Genomic DNA, 16,393 nt, shown 5'->3' with positions numbered 1-16,393 from the left:
CTTACACTGTACTAACTAGAAAATTTAACAAAATATTCATTTTCATTGCAGACAAAATTCAAAACTAAAATAAGTCAATAAAACAATGGGTAGAAAGTCAATGAACATGTTTTTTTAACTTTAAAATTTAAAAGTCCAGTCATAAATTAACCTACATTAAAATACAACATAAATAAAATGTTCATAGTCTATATGGAATATTATTAATTCAAAAGTTTTGAACATCCAAATACTTCAACAATTATTGTCAACATTTTTTTCATACAAGGCTCTAAGATAAGGAGAAAAGATTTTGAGAGAGTTTTCAGGACATAAAGTTCCATTTATAGTTATACTCAATTAAATAGAACTAGGACTAATATGATACAGTAAAGAAAATTTTTCTCTTTTCAAAAAAATTAAAATAAACCCATTACATTTAAAGTCTCACAGATGTCTTAGAATAAAATAAACGGTGTATACACTAAACGTTGAGATATTAGCAATTCAAGTGATAATCAGAAAGATTTTATTGGAAACATCATCCTCTGACATATGTCATAAATGCTTGGTAATATGTGTCTCACTTTTATTATGAGGAACTAACACAACAATAAAAATTCATAAAACTTGATAATAGTGAGTATTAAAAGACGTGTCGTCTGACTTTAAAGTCGTTTGTTTTTATCATACATATCAGTATAGAAATTATGAAATGTGATCAAACAGAAACACACTCTAACAAGTGTACCAAATAAGATATTCAGGGTAGGACTGATTTCTGTCATAAACAACAAACTCTCGGTCTGAAAAAGCTCCACCATTGGCCATTACACTGTCATGGATTTCCTGATGAGTCGCACATACAGGATTTGTACAAATTTTGCATGGTGGTCTCTTATAATTTCCGCCTGAATTGGTCAGATAAATGTCACCAAGACTCATTCTTACCAAAAACATTGGGTAACGGTTTTTGCTGTCACATCCTATATATAAAAGAAACGGAAATATATGTAATAACAAATGGTTTTAAAATTTCTTGAAAGCGATATGACCAATTGTTCAACTGTTTAATTTTTCTGCAATCTTGGAGTTTTCGAAATATTGAATGTATTAAATATTCCTTCAAACACATTTTTGTCTGTTTCTTTTGCATGTGCAATTTTTTTTTCTGTAATGCTTATCAGTAAGATTCTATAAACCTGGCAGGCATATTAAAAATATTTTGAGTATGTAATCTGGGCTCAAACTCATACTCCGTTTTCTAGAACCTTACTTATACACACAAGATTCTCTACATACAATTAAGGGAGGATCTTTGAGCCTGAATATGATTTTGTAGTACGGAGTTTGAGCACTAAACTTGCACATACTCAGAGAAAGTTTTATAACTTCCCAAAAGATCAGTGTAGTGGTTAGAGAATACCTGCGTATTGATGTGACTTGGAGGCTACTTCAGCTCCATACACTCCCGCCCCAAGTCTTCCACTCGCTGCAAGCCGACTGTCCAATCCTTGACTGCAAATGACGTCAACATAATGGGACTTCGTGGCATGGAAAAAATAGTACTCGTTTATTTCGGAATGAGTATGTTTCGTCATTGAGTGATCCAATGAACGCATTGCTTTTACAGGCCCATGTGACTGTGGAATTTTATCCAGTGACGTAAAATTTCCCTCTACGCTTGCTTTTCGGAATAGCCTCTGGCATTCTTCTCCATACTTCAGGAACAATTCTACATTTTCTAATCTCTGAATACTGACAATTTGTGCATTTCCTAAAGTCTTTTTTAACGCATTTTCAATGGATCCATGAGTGACTTGGTCAATATTTTCTAAATGGAACTTTCCTGCTTTTACTTGCAGATTCCATCCTTTGAGTTTTTTGTCGGAGGTATATTTAGTCCAGTAGGGGGGTGATCTGAGCGCTTCTCGATATTTGTAATCAAGGTAAGCTTTTGTGCCTCGTTGTGGAACTGATTGAAAGTTCTTCGGTTTGTTTGGGACTGAAGCGACAGCAGAAGTTTTACCTTTAATAATACATAGATAAATGAACTTAAAAATGAGTTGACGTAATACTGACCGGTAATTCCTGTACAATGCATTTCTAACTTGTTCATTCGTTGTATTATGTTATTCATTGTATTACAAATATGTTTTACCTGAAGAATTGACCTGGTTTATTTCGTCCCTGAATGCCTGTGAATGTATAAGCAAAGATAGAGAATTTTAATTTTATATAATTTAAAATATTTTTTAATCATAATTTTTATCAAGGTATGTTTACAAAATTGTAGCTCAAACACATATTAGATGCTATAAATACTATAAATTATATATAATGTGTGGGAATGGATTGCTAAAATATATACTTACAATTAATTCAAACTAAATCATGTTTTTTTCAAACTGTTATCTTACGCAATGAGTATTTACCGTTTCCAGTTTAGGTAAATCAGTGCTACCCCCATACAGTACAATTCGTATATCTGAGATACTCTGTTGCTGTCGTTGCTTAGAAAACTTTTCTACAGAAGATACGATTTTTGCGGCTGCCACGTCTGCAGGAAATTTATGAAACCCAGTTCCAAGAGCTGGAATTGCTATTGATGTATAGCCACTTTTATTTGCTTTCTCCAGACAACCCAAGACGAAATCCTCTAGCAACTACAATGCAAAGTCATTAACTTAAAGATCCAACTAGCTGTTTTTGTGTTTATTTTTCCTTTTGGCATCTATTTTCGAATTTACAAGATTTATTTTTGCTAACCTCATCAGGAAGTTTCGTACTTCCGGAACGTTTTGAATACCATGGTAACAGAGTGCCATGATAAACTTCGTTGCTGCTCAGATTGTGTCCCTTGGATACAGCGATGTCGCCATGATTAATTCCTTGAGGATAATTTTGAGCCAGTTCTTGAGACAACCAAGGTCCTGCTGCTGAACCTATTGCAGCAGACGTTCCTGACGTCATTGCGAGATCATGGGCAACGCTGTTAACAATCACATTCACCTATTAAAAAAATCATGGAAATTTTGAGACTCGATATTGAAACTTTAACACATTTTTGAACTGTAATATTAAGTATAAAGTGAAGCAATCGATGTTCATGACTATTGGTTGAAGTATGTCTTTGAGCTCTAATTAAAGAATAACATAGTGGTGTTTACCTTTTGTTCAACAAGACTCCCCACCAGTACTGTGACAGGGATACCCCCAACCTGACCAGAACATGACTGTCGGGTCAGAGAGCTAGTGGCTTAAAAGAAAATTACAATGTGAAACAAATATATAAAAGTTTTAAAGCTTAGTGATTTTCCACATTAAAAAATATCATTGCTATGCAAAGAAAGAGCCATAGCGCATTTGATAGTCACTTTCGCCTACTCTATTAGTGATTTTTTAAATACTTTGTTTTACCAAAATTTTGTCATACAATGTTAGTTAATTCATGCCTTAAAGCAACTCACACAAAAATAATGCTCAATTATTAATAGTGCCCTCATATGATAGTTATAAAAAACGTTCAGTTTATATGGAGAATACAGTAAATACTGAGGTACCCCCTAAACAATGACAAACTGTAGGAAAAGACCACCCTTAACCAGAAAAACAATTTCTGAATAATTGTATTTGGATATGACTGCACTTCATTACGTTTAGATAATTTTGAAAATATGCATTTAATTTTTCTTCTAAAATTACTTCAAAATTCAACAATCTGTCTTAATTTTATCCGTTTGATTACGAAGACTTCGTGGCGTAGAGGTATGATTGCTGGATAGAAGACATAATGATCGTGAGTTCGAGTCTAACAGTGCGTGTTACTTAACCAAGATTTAACTTTCTATGTGTGCAATTTCCTACGTTTTCTTTTATTATTTTATAATACATATTATTATAAATATTTTTAAAAGAGATATATAATACAACATTTTACATTGAAAGTTTCTTGGGGAAAACAGTCTTAAACTATTTTGATGACCCAAAGTCATAGCTGCTAGCCTGTTTTATTTTTAAAATTTTCAAACAATCTTATTTAGAATAAGAGTATTGGACAAGTAAAATTACTGTCATGCAACAAACTTGCAACTATGAAAATATAACACTGGTTCACAAATGATTACATACATGTAGTATGATTTTGAATTGACTAGCAAATTCAAAGAATTGTGGTCCCCCGCTTTCGGTGTCTTTGTGGGTGAGATGTTATTTTTTTGACATATTGTGTGTAATACGAACATCCTATCATATGTCACTTATTTAGAAAGTAACACTGAAGTTGATTTTTTTGAAGGATGAAAACCCTAATCCTGACCGTTAAAAAAATATGGCCAAAGTAAAAAGTTTTTTAAAAGTAGGTCAACTCCAAGGTCAAGATCAAAGGGTCAAAGTTGTTGATATCCAATGAAAAGTTTTCTCACAAGGATTACATATGTGAAGTATGAAAGCCCAGGCCCTTACTGTTCAAAATTTATGGTCACGGTTAAAGTTCTTTCATAAGTACATAAATCTTTAAGGTCAAGGTCAAAAGGTCAAAGTTGTTGATATCCAATGAAAGGATTTGCCACAAAGAATACATATGTAAAATATAAAAGTCCTAGTATCTACCGTTCAAAAGTTGTGACAAAAGTTAAAGTATTTTTAAAAAGTAGTTAAAACTCCAAGGTCAAGGTCAAAGGGTTAAAGTTATATGTATCCAATGAAAGGTCTTCTTAAAAGGATCACATATGTGAAGTATAAAAGCCCTAGTCCTCACCGTTCAAAAGTTATCGTCAAGGTTAAAGTTTTTTCATAAGTACATAAATCTCCAAGGTCAAGGTCAAAAGGTCAAAGTTGTTGATATCCAATGAAAGGATTTGCCACAAAGAATACATATGTAAAATATAAAAGTCCTAGTATCTACCGTTCAAAAGTTGTGACAAAAGTTAAAGTATTTTTAAAAAGTAGTTAAAACTCCAAGGTCAAGGTCAAAGGGTAAAAGTTATTGGTATCCCATGAAAGGTCTTCTTAAAAGGATCACATATGTGAAGTATAAAAGCCCTAGTCCTCACCGTTCAAAAGTTATCGTCAAGGTTAAAGTTTTTTCATAAGTACATAAATCTCCAAGGTCAAGCTCAAAAGATCAAAGTTGTTGGTATCCAATGAAATGTCTTGCCACAAGGAATACATATGTGAAATATAAAAGTCCTAGTATCTACTGTTTAAAAGTTGTAACCAAGGTTAAAGTTTTTAAAATGTAATTTAAACTCCAAGGTCAAGGTCAAAGGGCAAAAGTTATTGGTATCCAATAAAAGGTCTTCTCACAAGGATTACATATGTGAAGTACGAAAGCCTTCGTCCTCACCGTTCAAAAGTTATGGTCAAGGTTAAAGTTTTTCATAAGTACGTAAATCTCCAAAATCAAGGTGAAAAGGTCAAGGTTGTTGGTATCCAATGAAATGTTTGCCACAAACAATACATATGTGAAATATGAAAGTCCTAGTACCTACTATTCAAAAGTTATGGCCAAAGTAAAAGTTTGGAATTTTTGTGTAAAAGTGGGTCAAACTCCAAGGTTAAGGTCAAGAGATCAAATTTGGTGGTACCTAAAGAAAGGTCTTGTCACAAGGAATACACATGTGAAATATGAGAGTTATAGCTCCACTAAATCAAAAGTTATGGGCAAGGTTAAAGTTTTTGTGACGGACAGACTGACAGACTGACGGACAGACGGACAGACAGACAGACGAATGAGATTTAATGTCCCCTCGCTTTTGCGAAAGCGGGGGACAAAAAGGTACATGTATCTATAAATAGAAACAGGTGATTTCCTTTTAAATACTTGAGTAGGCCGAGTCGTCGGTAAGACAGCTATGGCTCTTTGCATTCAAAATCAAAAGGAAACGTTTTATATGAAATCTCGTTGAATGCAGATGAATTAAAAAGATGCTATGTATTTGAATAGTGATACATGTACTTACACAAACCTGGGGTCCCCGGAACAGCAGTGACCCTCGATGGTCCTCCATTTAATTCTGACATAAATTCCTAAAGAAAATAAATTTAAATTTTCAGTCATTTAACTAAAAGCAATGTACAATTAATTTAGAAAAAATATTATTTTATCAATCGAATATGATTTTAGAATTGATTACTGTTTCTTTCCTACTCTAGATCTTGCTTGTGACTTCTTGATGCAAGAAAATTTAATTTATTTCCAAATATTCATTGTTTTGTTTAATCTCAATATAATAAAATAAACTCTTTAAGCTGTTGGAAGAATACAAGTATTTAAAAATAACACACACACACACCCCCGAAAAAACATTTGTCTTTCCAGAATACATTTTAAATAAAATTTTGCATACTATTATTATACATGTATTTTTAACGACAATCTCAGTTGTTTGGCAGGAAAACTGAGGAACATAAAGCCGATTTCTTGACAGTCGATTTGCAAACTACACTGATATTCAGTTTTCTTCATAGCAGATGTTATACTTTTTAATCGCAAAGCAAAACACAAAACGGAAGCGGATGTCACAACACTTACATTTTGAACCTTGGACCAGTCGTGGCTTCCATTATATACTACAATGCTAATTTTCCTGATATTCATGCGAGAATGTTTTGTAGTAAAATCTCGTATTGCTTTAACCATCAGCTTTGCTGTTTGATCACTGGGATAATGTAAGGACCCAACTCCAAGCGTTGGAAAAGCAATGGATCTTGTAGAATGATTATTTGCAGTTTCAAGACACTTTTCCATGAATTTCTCTAACGTCTGAAAATACCAAAAGCATCATAATTACCAATCGAATCAATGGAATTTATCAATGAAAATGTTTGTATAAAACAACCTGAAATTCAAATGTGTTTATCGTTATGTTTTATTAAATTATTATGTATTTAAGAAATTATTATAATATTAGAATTACAGATGATGGATCAGGTTGGTTTGTTCCCCATTTTGGCAGGGCTCCGTGGTACACAAATTTGCATGGAAGTTGATAACCTCCACTGACTGAAATGTCTCCGTATTCAACACCATTGGGATAATTATTGTTTAGTTCATCTTGCATTTGTCGACCAGCAATTCTCAACAAAGCTTCAGACAATCCTCCATTGCTAAGTTGTAAGTCTTTTGGTCCACTACACACTAACACATCTGCCTATATCGTTCAACAACATCACATAAAAGGAATGTTTTTATCCATTTTGATTGATGTTGAAATATTACGGCTTGAAAACCCTAGGAGAATCTTAATTCGAGATAGGTGTTTATTTAGGTGCCCATTGAGATTCTAGGACTCTATGGATACTTACCTGAACATTATTTAACGCGCCTACAATGATCTCAACTTCTGGTTTGCAAATTTTTGGGCTATTTTGTGGCACTGTTTTCGATACTTGTGGCTGAGCAGTAGGTTTATGGACATCTAAATTATAGAGAACAATATATAATACGAGGGCTGTTCAATAAATAATGTCTTCGGTGCTCGGAAAGAAGCAAAAGACGTTTTTCAATGATTTTGTTTTAAATATTCTCTTTAAATTAAAACAGATGTCCGTAACATTTTTATCCAATCTCTTATTGTTTTTAGAACTCAATTTTGGGTATGACCGATAGCATACTGGAAAATGGCAGATTCTATGATTTCCTTGACTTGTTTCTTCCTTCTGAAAGGTGTTTTTTCAAGTTTGGAAATAGAAACAAGTAAAATGGTCAAAGATCTGGCGAATATTGTTAATGTGAAGAAACATTAAGTTTCTGTTTATCCCCAAAACCCCTTTACTCTTCAGGGAGTGCGGGTTTGAACTCTGTCTTAAAGAAATGTAGTGGATTCCTGATTCTGTGTCCTTTCTCTAATAAACCTTTCGATTTTTTTTTTGCAAAATTTTTACTTTCTAGGCTCCTCCAGAAATTAAACTGTTTCCCCGAATACGAATTTGAACAACAATACCATTAATATTCAAGAAAATCGCATATAAATCTGTCTTTGTGCTCTTGCAATTCTTTGCTCTTTTCAGACCTTCGCTGTTTTTGTCAAGTACATCTTATGGTAAATTTTGTTTCATTATCTGTTTGAATTTCAAATAAACGTGTATAATTACAATTACTGATATTTTAAAATAATTGTAAAGACATTCGTACATGCTGTCGTTTTTACTCATTTTTCAAAATATAGGGTGACCTTTAAGTACTACGGTTTTTTTTTTTACCGTCAAACGATTCTTAAAAACAGTGTAAACTGCTCCCGAAATAAAGTCTATCAAACTTGCTATGTGTCTTAAGTCAATCAAACATCATCAAATATTATTTGTTGAAATTTGGCAAACAGTACATAAGTTGTTCCTATTATATAATTTTTTATCATTGAAATCCACCTGCTATTTTATCTATAAAACAGGCATTGGTTGCTGTAAATTTCACATATTTCAGTGAATAAGTCTTAGGGGTTTTTAACAAGTTTTACTGCAGCTTTAATGAAGCTTTTATTTTCACTCTAGTTTACTGATTCTTTTCCATTCATTTATAATGCAGTGTCTCGAATAGCCTTTTTTTTTTTTACAGCTCCTCACAATGAAACTATGTGATGAAAAGTGGTCACATAAACTGTTATAAATTCCTTAAAGATTCAATAATGGGAGAAAGTCAAACTTAATGTCATATGATATCTGTATTGTATGTACGAAAGCCCAGAAGGCTCATTCGAGATTCGAGATTCAAAATACGAGATTCGAAATTCGAGATTCGAAATACGAGTTTCGAGATTCAAGATCCAAACTAACCAATCAAAAGCGGATTCAACATTTGATTACTCCCCTTTATTATGTTTTTACTATCAAGAAATCGTTTAAAATAATTATAACCGATGGGTCATTTGATTAAATTTCAATGCAAGAAAAAGTGTTTTATATATATTAGAAGGAAATTTAAATAATTATTGGATTTTTGCAGCAAGATATACTTCAATTTATATTATAGCTTCTTAAATATTAAATAGATTACATATATCAGGAGTATATATATTTTTGTATTATCTTCTACACTTATTATTTTTTTTTTGTATTTCCGCGCATAGGAAAACCACAGGTACTTGTGGACAGGACCCCTCCCCCCCTCGATATTCAATACCAGGGCTTACTGGACAATTTTTTTAACAAATTATATTTATTACACTTATTAATGTGTACAATACGAAAACATCACGGGCGTAAAACCCCCAGAATAATCGTTTAACCAAAAAAAAAAAAAAAAACATTATACATTACCCCACCCCACTATACAAGAGAGGTGTCATTTAAGGAGAAAATATGGGATTATTACGAGATGCAGAGTCAATCCGATAGCATGGACTAAGACAGAAATATATGTAGAGACAGTTAATTTTAATCAACATTTTAAGTTAAAATAAATGCATGGTTTTAAACCTAGAAATAGCAGCGGGCGTACAACGTAAACAAACTGGAGTGCACGTGGCATATTTTCTCTCTTATAATGTATAGTGGGGTATTTTTTGTGTTGAGCGATTATTCTGGGTTTTTACGATTTTTTTTTTTGGCATTGAACACACGATGAATAAGTGTATTAGATATATGTTGTGAAAAAAGTCCAATAAGCCCTGGGGTTGAATATCGAGAGGGGGGGATGCCCTGTCCACAAGTACATTTGGTTTTCCTATGCGGGAAAATACATAAAAATTAAGTTTAGAAGACAATACAAATAAATATATATACTCATGATATAAGTAATTTTTTTAATATTTAAGAAGCTATAATTTAGATTGAAGTATATTTTTCTGATCAAAAATCCAATAATTATGAAAATTTCCTTCTAATATATATAACACTCTTTCTTGCATTGTAATATAATTAAATGACCCATTTGTTATAATTATTTTAAACGATTTCTTCATAGTAAAAACATAATAAAGGGGAGTAATCAAAGGTTGAACCCGCTTTTGATTGGCTAGTTTGGATCTTGAATTTCGAATCTCGAATTTCGAATCTCGAATTTCGAATCTCGTACTTTGAAACTCGCTTCTGATTGGTTGGTTTGGATCTTGAATCTCGAAACTCGAATTTCGAATCTCGAATTTCGAATCTCGTACTTTGAAACTCGAATCTCGAATGAGCCTTCTGGGCTTTCGTATGTATGCCATACAGTTCAGGACATTATTTATTGAACAGCTCTCGTATTCATCGATTATTTAAACTCAAAAACTACCATTCTATTTATTAACTGTATATGTATATGATAATTCGCGTTTTGTTACAATTCCTCAACCACATACTAGCTCACCTGCCTGTGAAGGTATGTAAGTTTTAGCCACTGTCAAAAACGTCTGCAAGAAAATGAATAAAATGAGTTGGAGGAAATAATAGAGTTAAACAAGTCTATAAAACTGCTTCACTTCTAAAAGCATAATATGAATCAGTCTCGAAGTACTGAATGATTTAACCTTTTAGCAATTTTTAAAGCCGAGTCATTACATTATTATATTTTTTAGTTCCTCATTACAGATTAAAAACATCTTTTAAGTTGCTTTAGCTATCAAATCTTAGTAATAAAATATGCTAATAATATCACTTATCTTCATGTATCTATAATACAAAAGGCAACAATACTAGTATTACCTAACAAAACTAACATTTGAAAGCACTTCTAAAAAATTATTCCTGGAAAGCAATTCCGTTAAGAAATTACTGAAGAAATGAAAAATATTACACTCTCAGAATACGAAGGCCGATATGAGCCGTCAAAATACAAGTAAGAGTAGCTCTATTATATGTACGCAGAATAAATGACAACACGTATGAAGTAGTAATATAAATTTTTACATGTACAAATCTTGAGACAAAATACATTCGATACTACTTGACATTCATTAGATTTATTGGGAAGATTATCTGTAAACTTAGAAGGGACAAAATCAAATACATGTGTTTCTGATTTTCCCTCTATTTTCTCCTGCTCACCTCATTTTTAGTTGTTTATTAAATGTTGTACACATTATTTCAATTGATTACAAAATGCAGAAAGATTGTTTTTTGTTTTCGCCTTTGATCCCTGTGTGTTTTTTGGTTGTTGTTGTCTGTTTTATTTTATTTTTATTTCCGACAACAAAATCTTAACCTTCATTCGTAGGCCCCAAAATACCGATAAAAGATTCCAGAAACAATGGAGCTGTATCTTTAATATTTCTTTTCCAGCCAGGTGAAAATCTGTTGCTTGATGGTATGTGTAAGAAATGGGGACACACTGGTTGACTGTTCTTGATGCAGTTGTACGCATGCACTAATTGGTTAATATTGATTTTATTTTTCATTCTATGCTTTCCCTTTCCATATTAATTTTTTCTTCATTATTTTTTTTCCCTCATGCATTGGAACGAGGAAAAAAAATAGAATGAGGAAATACATAACGTTTTACATAAAATGCAGCTCATTTACTATGGAATTTGAAAAACGATTCTCGTAAAATATGCACTCAGTGATGGAAAAACCCGACAGATTAGATTGCTGACAATATATGTAAAAATAAAATCAGTGTTGCTGTTTTAAATATCATTTAAAGCATTGGCATACATCATTTACATGTATTTACCCATTCTCAATAAAACAAATTAAGAACGAAAACACGTGTTTCTCCGTCTCCGTCTCAGTTTACAGAAATCTAGGGAATGTTTAAGATACACTCCATTGTTTCTGGAATCAAAGCAAATATATTGAAATAAGGAGAAAACGAAAAGTAATCAAGTTCAAATGTTCATTTAGATAACTATAATTGAGAACAAAACAAACATTAACCGCTAAAGACATCAGAGATGGGATCATGTTCCATAGAGGAGTAAGCATCCCTTGTCAACTAATTAAAATCATTAGCAGATTTCCAGTGGGTCCTTAATTTTTAGGCAAAAAATGTATATTGTCGAGAGATTTACAATTTACCTTGAAAAGATCGTGATCTTTCTTGAAGATCACAACGAGGACTTCCTGAAGTGATTGTGGCGTAATATTTTTTACACAAGTTAACATGATTTCGGCAACAGTTGCTGCAGGGTAACCAAGCTTTCCAGCACCAAGCGCGGGAAAGGCGATCGTCTGATGACCATCTGATTCCGCTTGTTTCAATGATGCATCGATGAGATTTTGAAGTATCTAAAAAGATAGTAGGTGTGGATTTAATATATTTATAGGAAAGAAACATCGGTAATGAAAAAAAATTTAATTTAAATGGTTTCTGCAATTTATCATATGTAAAATGTAAAAACAATTTCCATTCCAAAGATCATAAATGGTTTTGAATACATAAAATTATAAACCTGTTCATCTTGTTTTGAAGAGTATTTTGCCAGCGCCCCGTGATAAATTGCCTTGCAAGAAAGCTGTCCCCCGGAGGTAATGGCAATTGTTCCGTCCTGTATCCCATTAGGATATCTCTGTTGGCATTCCAACTGAATTCCGAAACCAGCAGCATTTAACAGAGCCTTAGAAGCACGACCTTTACTCAGGTCAAGGTCAGATCCATTGCTATTTACTATAACATCAACCTTGAATTACATTGAAAGGACAAGGGGTCAAGACAAACAAGAATTTTATCTTCAAATAGAAGAAAACAGAAGTCCTCATAGGAAGAGGTATTTCTAAAGATACTAGTAATCTTGCATATCTCAGAATTGTACTGAATCCTATTTCTGAAAGACAGTTAACTCTTTGATCTTCATTTCTTTGAAAGCAGAAGGAAATGAGATTATTATTTGTGTAACTACTTAAAGTGCAGATTAAGTAATAATTTAGAAAGGACAGATGTTAAAATAATTGACAATTCTCTCGGTTACCTGTTGGTCAGAGAGGTTCCCCTTGATAACACGAACCCTGATATTCCCCACAATAACGAACCTGCTACCGCCATCTGTAGCCATTACTTTACAGTATCAGGAAATTCTTCTTCACAGAGATACCGAAGCTAAGTGACAGAAGTCTGGAATTTTGAAAAAGGAAGGAAAAATTGTACGCTAATCTTTGATAAAAATTTCAATTTTTATATTGATAAATATTAAATTATAATTGAGGCCAATTCTATATAGACATGTTTGAATATCACGCTCCATTTTCCTACTCAAAACATTACAAAATTACTGAAGCTTTTCGTGTTTCTTTTTCTTTTATAGACATGAGGTAGGAGATATATAAATAACCGCTACCTCGCTGATAAAAAACCTTACTATTGTAAAATATCCCTGAATTTTTGTATGTATCCAAACTGTTTTAGTGGTATGTTTTAAAGTTAATTGGCCATACAATGCAAGATCCGACACATGTTATACTAATTCTCTATCTTTTTCTGATAAAAAATTAACTGCTGTAAATGCTGAACATCAGACTGCCTGTGCTACAACATACTTAGTAATCTAGACGCCTTGAAAATAAAATTTTGATTCTCAAAAACTACAAAAAAAAACATAAACAAAGTTTGAATTATGAAATGTTTTCAAAATAAAACCCAGGTACATATTTTTTTTTAAATGAAAGACAAATGCCGAAACTTTTGGATAATGTTGAGATATTACTGAGGGTCGCAAAATTTTTTATCTTTCAATGCTTGTTCAGTGTTAGCCATGATCTCTTGGTTAACATCTCGATGTCTTTACAGTCTGCATGGTTTCTCAAAGCGTTGAATCTATCCAAAACAATTTTTTAATGACTGCAAAAGTAAGCAGTATGTACACTTGCCTCAGGGTAATGGTAGAGTAAAACAAGATGTTTTTGTGAAACACTATGCGCCCGACGGCAACAAAGTTTAAAAAAATATTTTCAGAAGATAACTCAAGGTCACAAGGTCATTGACCTTGGTGTCATTTGAAGAACTTCATGAGTGGAGTATGCTCACCAAATATGAAGTCTCTATCTGTCATGGTTCAAAAGTTATGGAGAAAGATTGTAAAATCTATTTTTAGCATAAAGGTCTTAGTTAAGGTCACAAGGTCATTGACCTTGGTGTCATTTGAAAGAACTTCATTGGTGGAGTATGCATACCAAATATGAAGTCTCTATCTTTCATGGTTCAAAAGTTATGGCGAAGGTTAAAGTTGACAACAGACAGACAGACAAACAGACAAATAGACAAACAGACAAACAGATAAACAGACAAACAGACAGGACAAAAACAATATACGCCTCGGATCTATCGATCCGGGCGCATAAAAATCAATCATCTTTCTTTCGTTTTAGAAAATGCTTGTTTATAAAATCAAATCTTTTCCAGCACATGAAGGCCACTTATATGTGTTAATTATTTAACTGGAATAAAGAAGGGGTGTAGTTTGAAGAACAACAGAACCAAGATCCCAGGTAAGCGTTAGATTCATGAGCCTTTTGTTCTATCTGCTTTTATTATTAAAAAAATCTCGCTTGTATTTCACTCTTTAAACTTACCGATGATATATATACAATCAATACAAACAATGAACCCCTTTACTTTAAAAAACGTACTAACTTCTCACTCTGAATTTGAAGAAAAGAATGAATTTTCAAACAATGTCGTATAATTTGATTTAAATATTTCACTACGCGAACTCCAATCCAAATGTCACTTCACTTTAGGTACATGTATTTATTAAAACGAAAGCGGACATTTGTAATAATGAGGACATTTGTAATAATTTCACTTTATGATTTTTAAGGTTGAATTTTTTGAATTCTCTGTAAAATTCATTTTTGAAATTAAAATTTTGTTTTTCATTTACAAAGCATGTTAAATCTTACCTGCTGTTGACTTACGTCCTGCTGTTTTTTTTTTTTACCAAAGCCAAACCGAAAGTAACATTCCTCAAGTGGATATATACTTTCCAGTGAAAACCTTTTTGATAACTAAAGGAATTTTTTTTGGGAATCCAAAAAATCAAATCAACAGACAAAAAATAAATAGAAAATGATACTTCAAAATAGCTTTGTCTAAAAAATTGCACGCCAAAAAACACGCGTCAGGAAAAACAGTGCTCTTTTTCTTTTATTCGGAAGTTAATCAATAGAGAACATGAAAATAACAAATGTTTGCTTCAAAATCATGTTATAAATGAAGGGAACATAAAAAAAATAGCCACATGTTAAGCATGATATTGAGATGTTTCATTTTTTAAATTGAAAACTTTTATTTTGCAGATAGTAATGAAATGTTTACAGAAAATATAAAAAAAACAATCTTTTTCATGTTTTTCGCTTTTGAAATAACCCAAAGTAAATGCATAGAATCGATATAAAATAAATGTTTCTAATATTTGTTCAGTATTTTCATTACATTCTACTTGAGAATTTTGCTAGCATTGTATTCTAAAATGAATAGTCGTATAAATCAACAATGCACTATACACATTAACTAATTAGTGCATGCAAGTTGATACAAGATATATAGAGAAAGCTTGTTATAATATTGAATACAAAAAAAAACCACACAAGCTAAATGGAATTTCCTTGATGTAACACTGGCTGAAAGGAAATTACTTCCTATATCTGTCATATGCAGTGCAGGAATATTCCTCTATCCCACTTTAGAGTTAATTTGCAAACGAAAATCACTTCGGTAAACTAAGGAGCTTTTTTCTTCATTTGAAGTGTTCTAAAGCTGGTTTCCGCTAAAACACAAGGGCTTTTAAATGTTAAGTAAATTTACCATCCATGAAACTATTTTTTTTTTCAATAAAACATTTGTCAATTTTTTCTCTAGAGTGGAAATGGAAAACAAAAGTAATTTTTAAATTGTGTTTTTACTTAAAATCATAACACACGAATAATTACATCGCTGCATTTCATTTCCGGAAATATGCATAGTATTTCCGACATTTATTTATTTCATTTCCGACATTTTTTGTTTTCATTTCCCACATAATTTTTTTTTCATTTCCGGAATTTACCTGTGCGGCAATTCAATGATTCCTAAGTAAAAGAAAACGGAATTTTAAAAGTATTAATGCCAAAATATTAATAAAATTTAAAAAAAAAAAATCTATACATATATGCATACATGTAGTAGCACTAAGTCTAGGTAAAAGAGTTTAATGAGCATAAAACTTTATCACCATATTTAATGTGCACTAAATCAAATGTCAGTAACAGCACCATACTTATGTCCAGCTCACTGATATATTTACAAAATTGGATTTCATTGATTTATGATTTATTCCTTTAAATTTTTCATAAGTAAAGTTATCAAATTTGTTACTATAGGTACTAATTATGTATTTGAAAATGTCGGAAATGAAAGCAAAAAAATGTCGGAAATGAAAACTAAAAAATGTCGGAAATGAAAAGTTGATAATTACCAAAAATTCCGGAAATGAAATGCAGCCAAAAAATGCAGTAATAATTGAACGTGCAGAAAAATGCTAACTACAGGATATCAACGTAATAGACAAAATGTTCATAGTCA

General features: G+C 32.0%; 1 protein-coding gene across 2 annotated transcripts; it reads right to left on the bottom strand.

Moving 5' to 3' along the window:
* Nucleotides 1–362: 362 nt before the first annotated feature.
* LOC134264241 (protein mono-ADP-ribosyltransferase PARP15-like) lies at nucleotides 363–12,968 on the bottom strand. Of its 2 annotated transcripts, none has more exons than XM_062746540.1 (14): nucleotides 12,807–12,968; nucleotides 12,291–12,518; nucleotides 11,917–12,126; nucleotides 10,268–10,310; nucleotides 7,288–7,400; nucleotides 6,900–7,133; nucleotides 6,515–6,745; nucleotides 5,943–6,009; nucleotides 3,150–3,238; nucleotides 2,749–2,991; nucleotides 2,415–2,645; nucleotides 2,141–2,177; nucleotides 1,406–2,008; nucleotides 363–965 (listed from the first exon to the last, which is right to left on the bottom strand). In XM_062746540.1, the coding sequence occupies exons 1-14, from the start codon at nucleotides 12,888–12,890 to the stop codon at nucleotides 718–720; spliced, it is 2,661 nt and encodes an 886-aa protein (XP_062602524.1). In that variant the 5' UTR covers nucleotides 12,891–12,968; the 3' UTR covers nucleotides 363–717. The 2 variants fall into 2 exon arrangements, with proteins under 2 accessions (XP_062602524.1, XP_062602530.1); XM_062746546.1 differs by having other exon boundaries at nucleotides 5,949–6,009.
* Between the last annotated feature and the right edge of the window lie 3,425 nt (nucleotides 12,969–16,393).

This window comes from Saccostrea cucullata, unplaced genomic scaffold (genome assembly GCF_032062105.1).
Source record: "Saccostrea cucullata isolate Sc308-1 unplaced genomic scaffold, CSIRO_AGI_Scuc_v1 ctg2987, whole genome shotgun sequence".
NCBI lineage: Eukaryota > Metazoa > Mollusca > Bivalvia > Ostreida > Ostreidae > Saccostrea > Saccostrea cuccullata.
Note: the sequence above shows the minus strand (reverse complement) of the source record. Positions and strands in the feature narration are given on the sequence as shown.

Bases quoted from the DNA above. Each gene is read 5' to 3' on its own strand.
- LOC134264241 (XM_062746540.1), bottom strand. From the start codon at position 12,890: ATGGCTACAGATGGCGGTAGCAGGTTCGTTATTGTGGGGAATATCAGG. The intron at 10,311-11,916 runs GTAAATTGTAAA...ATTTTCTTGCAG, and splicing joins AAGATCACGATCTTTTCAAG to ACGTTTTTGACAGTGGCTAA. The intron at 2,009-2,140 runs GTAAAACATATT...GTATTATTAAAG, and splicing joins AAACCAGGTCAATTCTTCAG to GTAAAACTTCTGCTGTCGCT.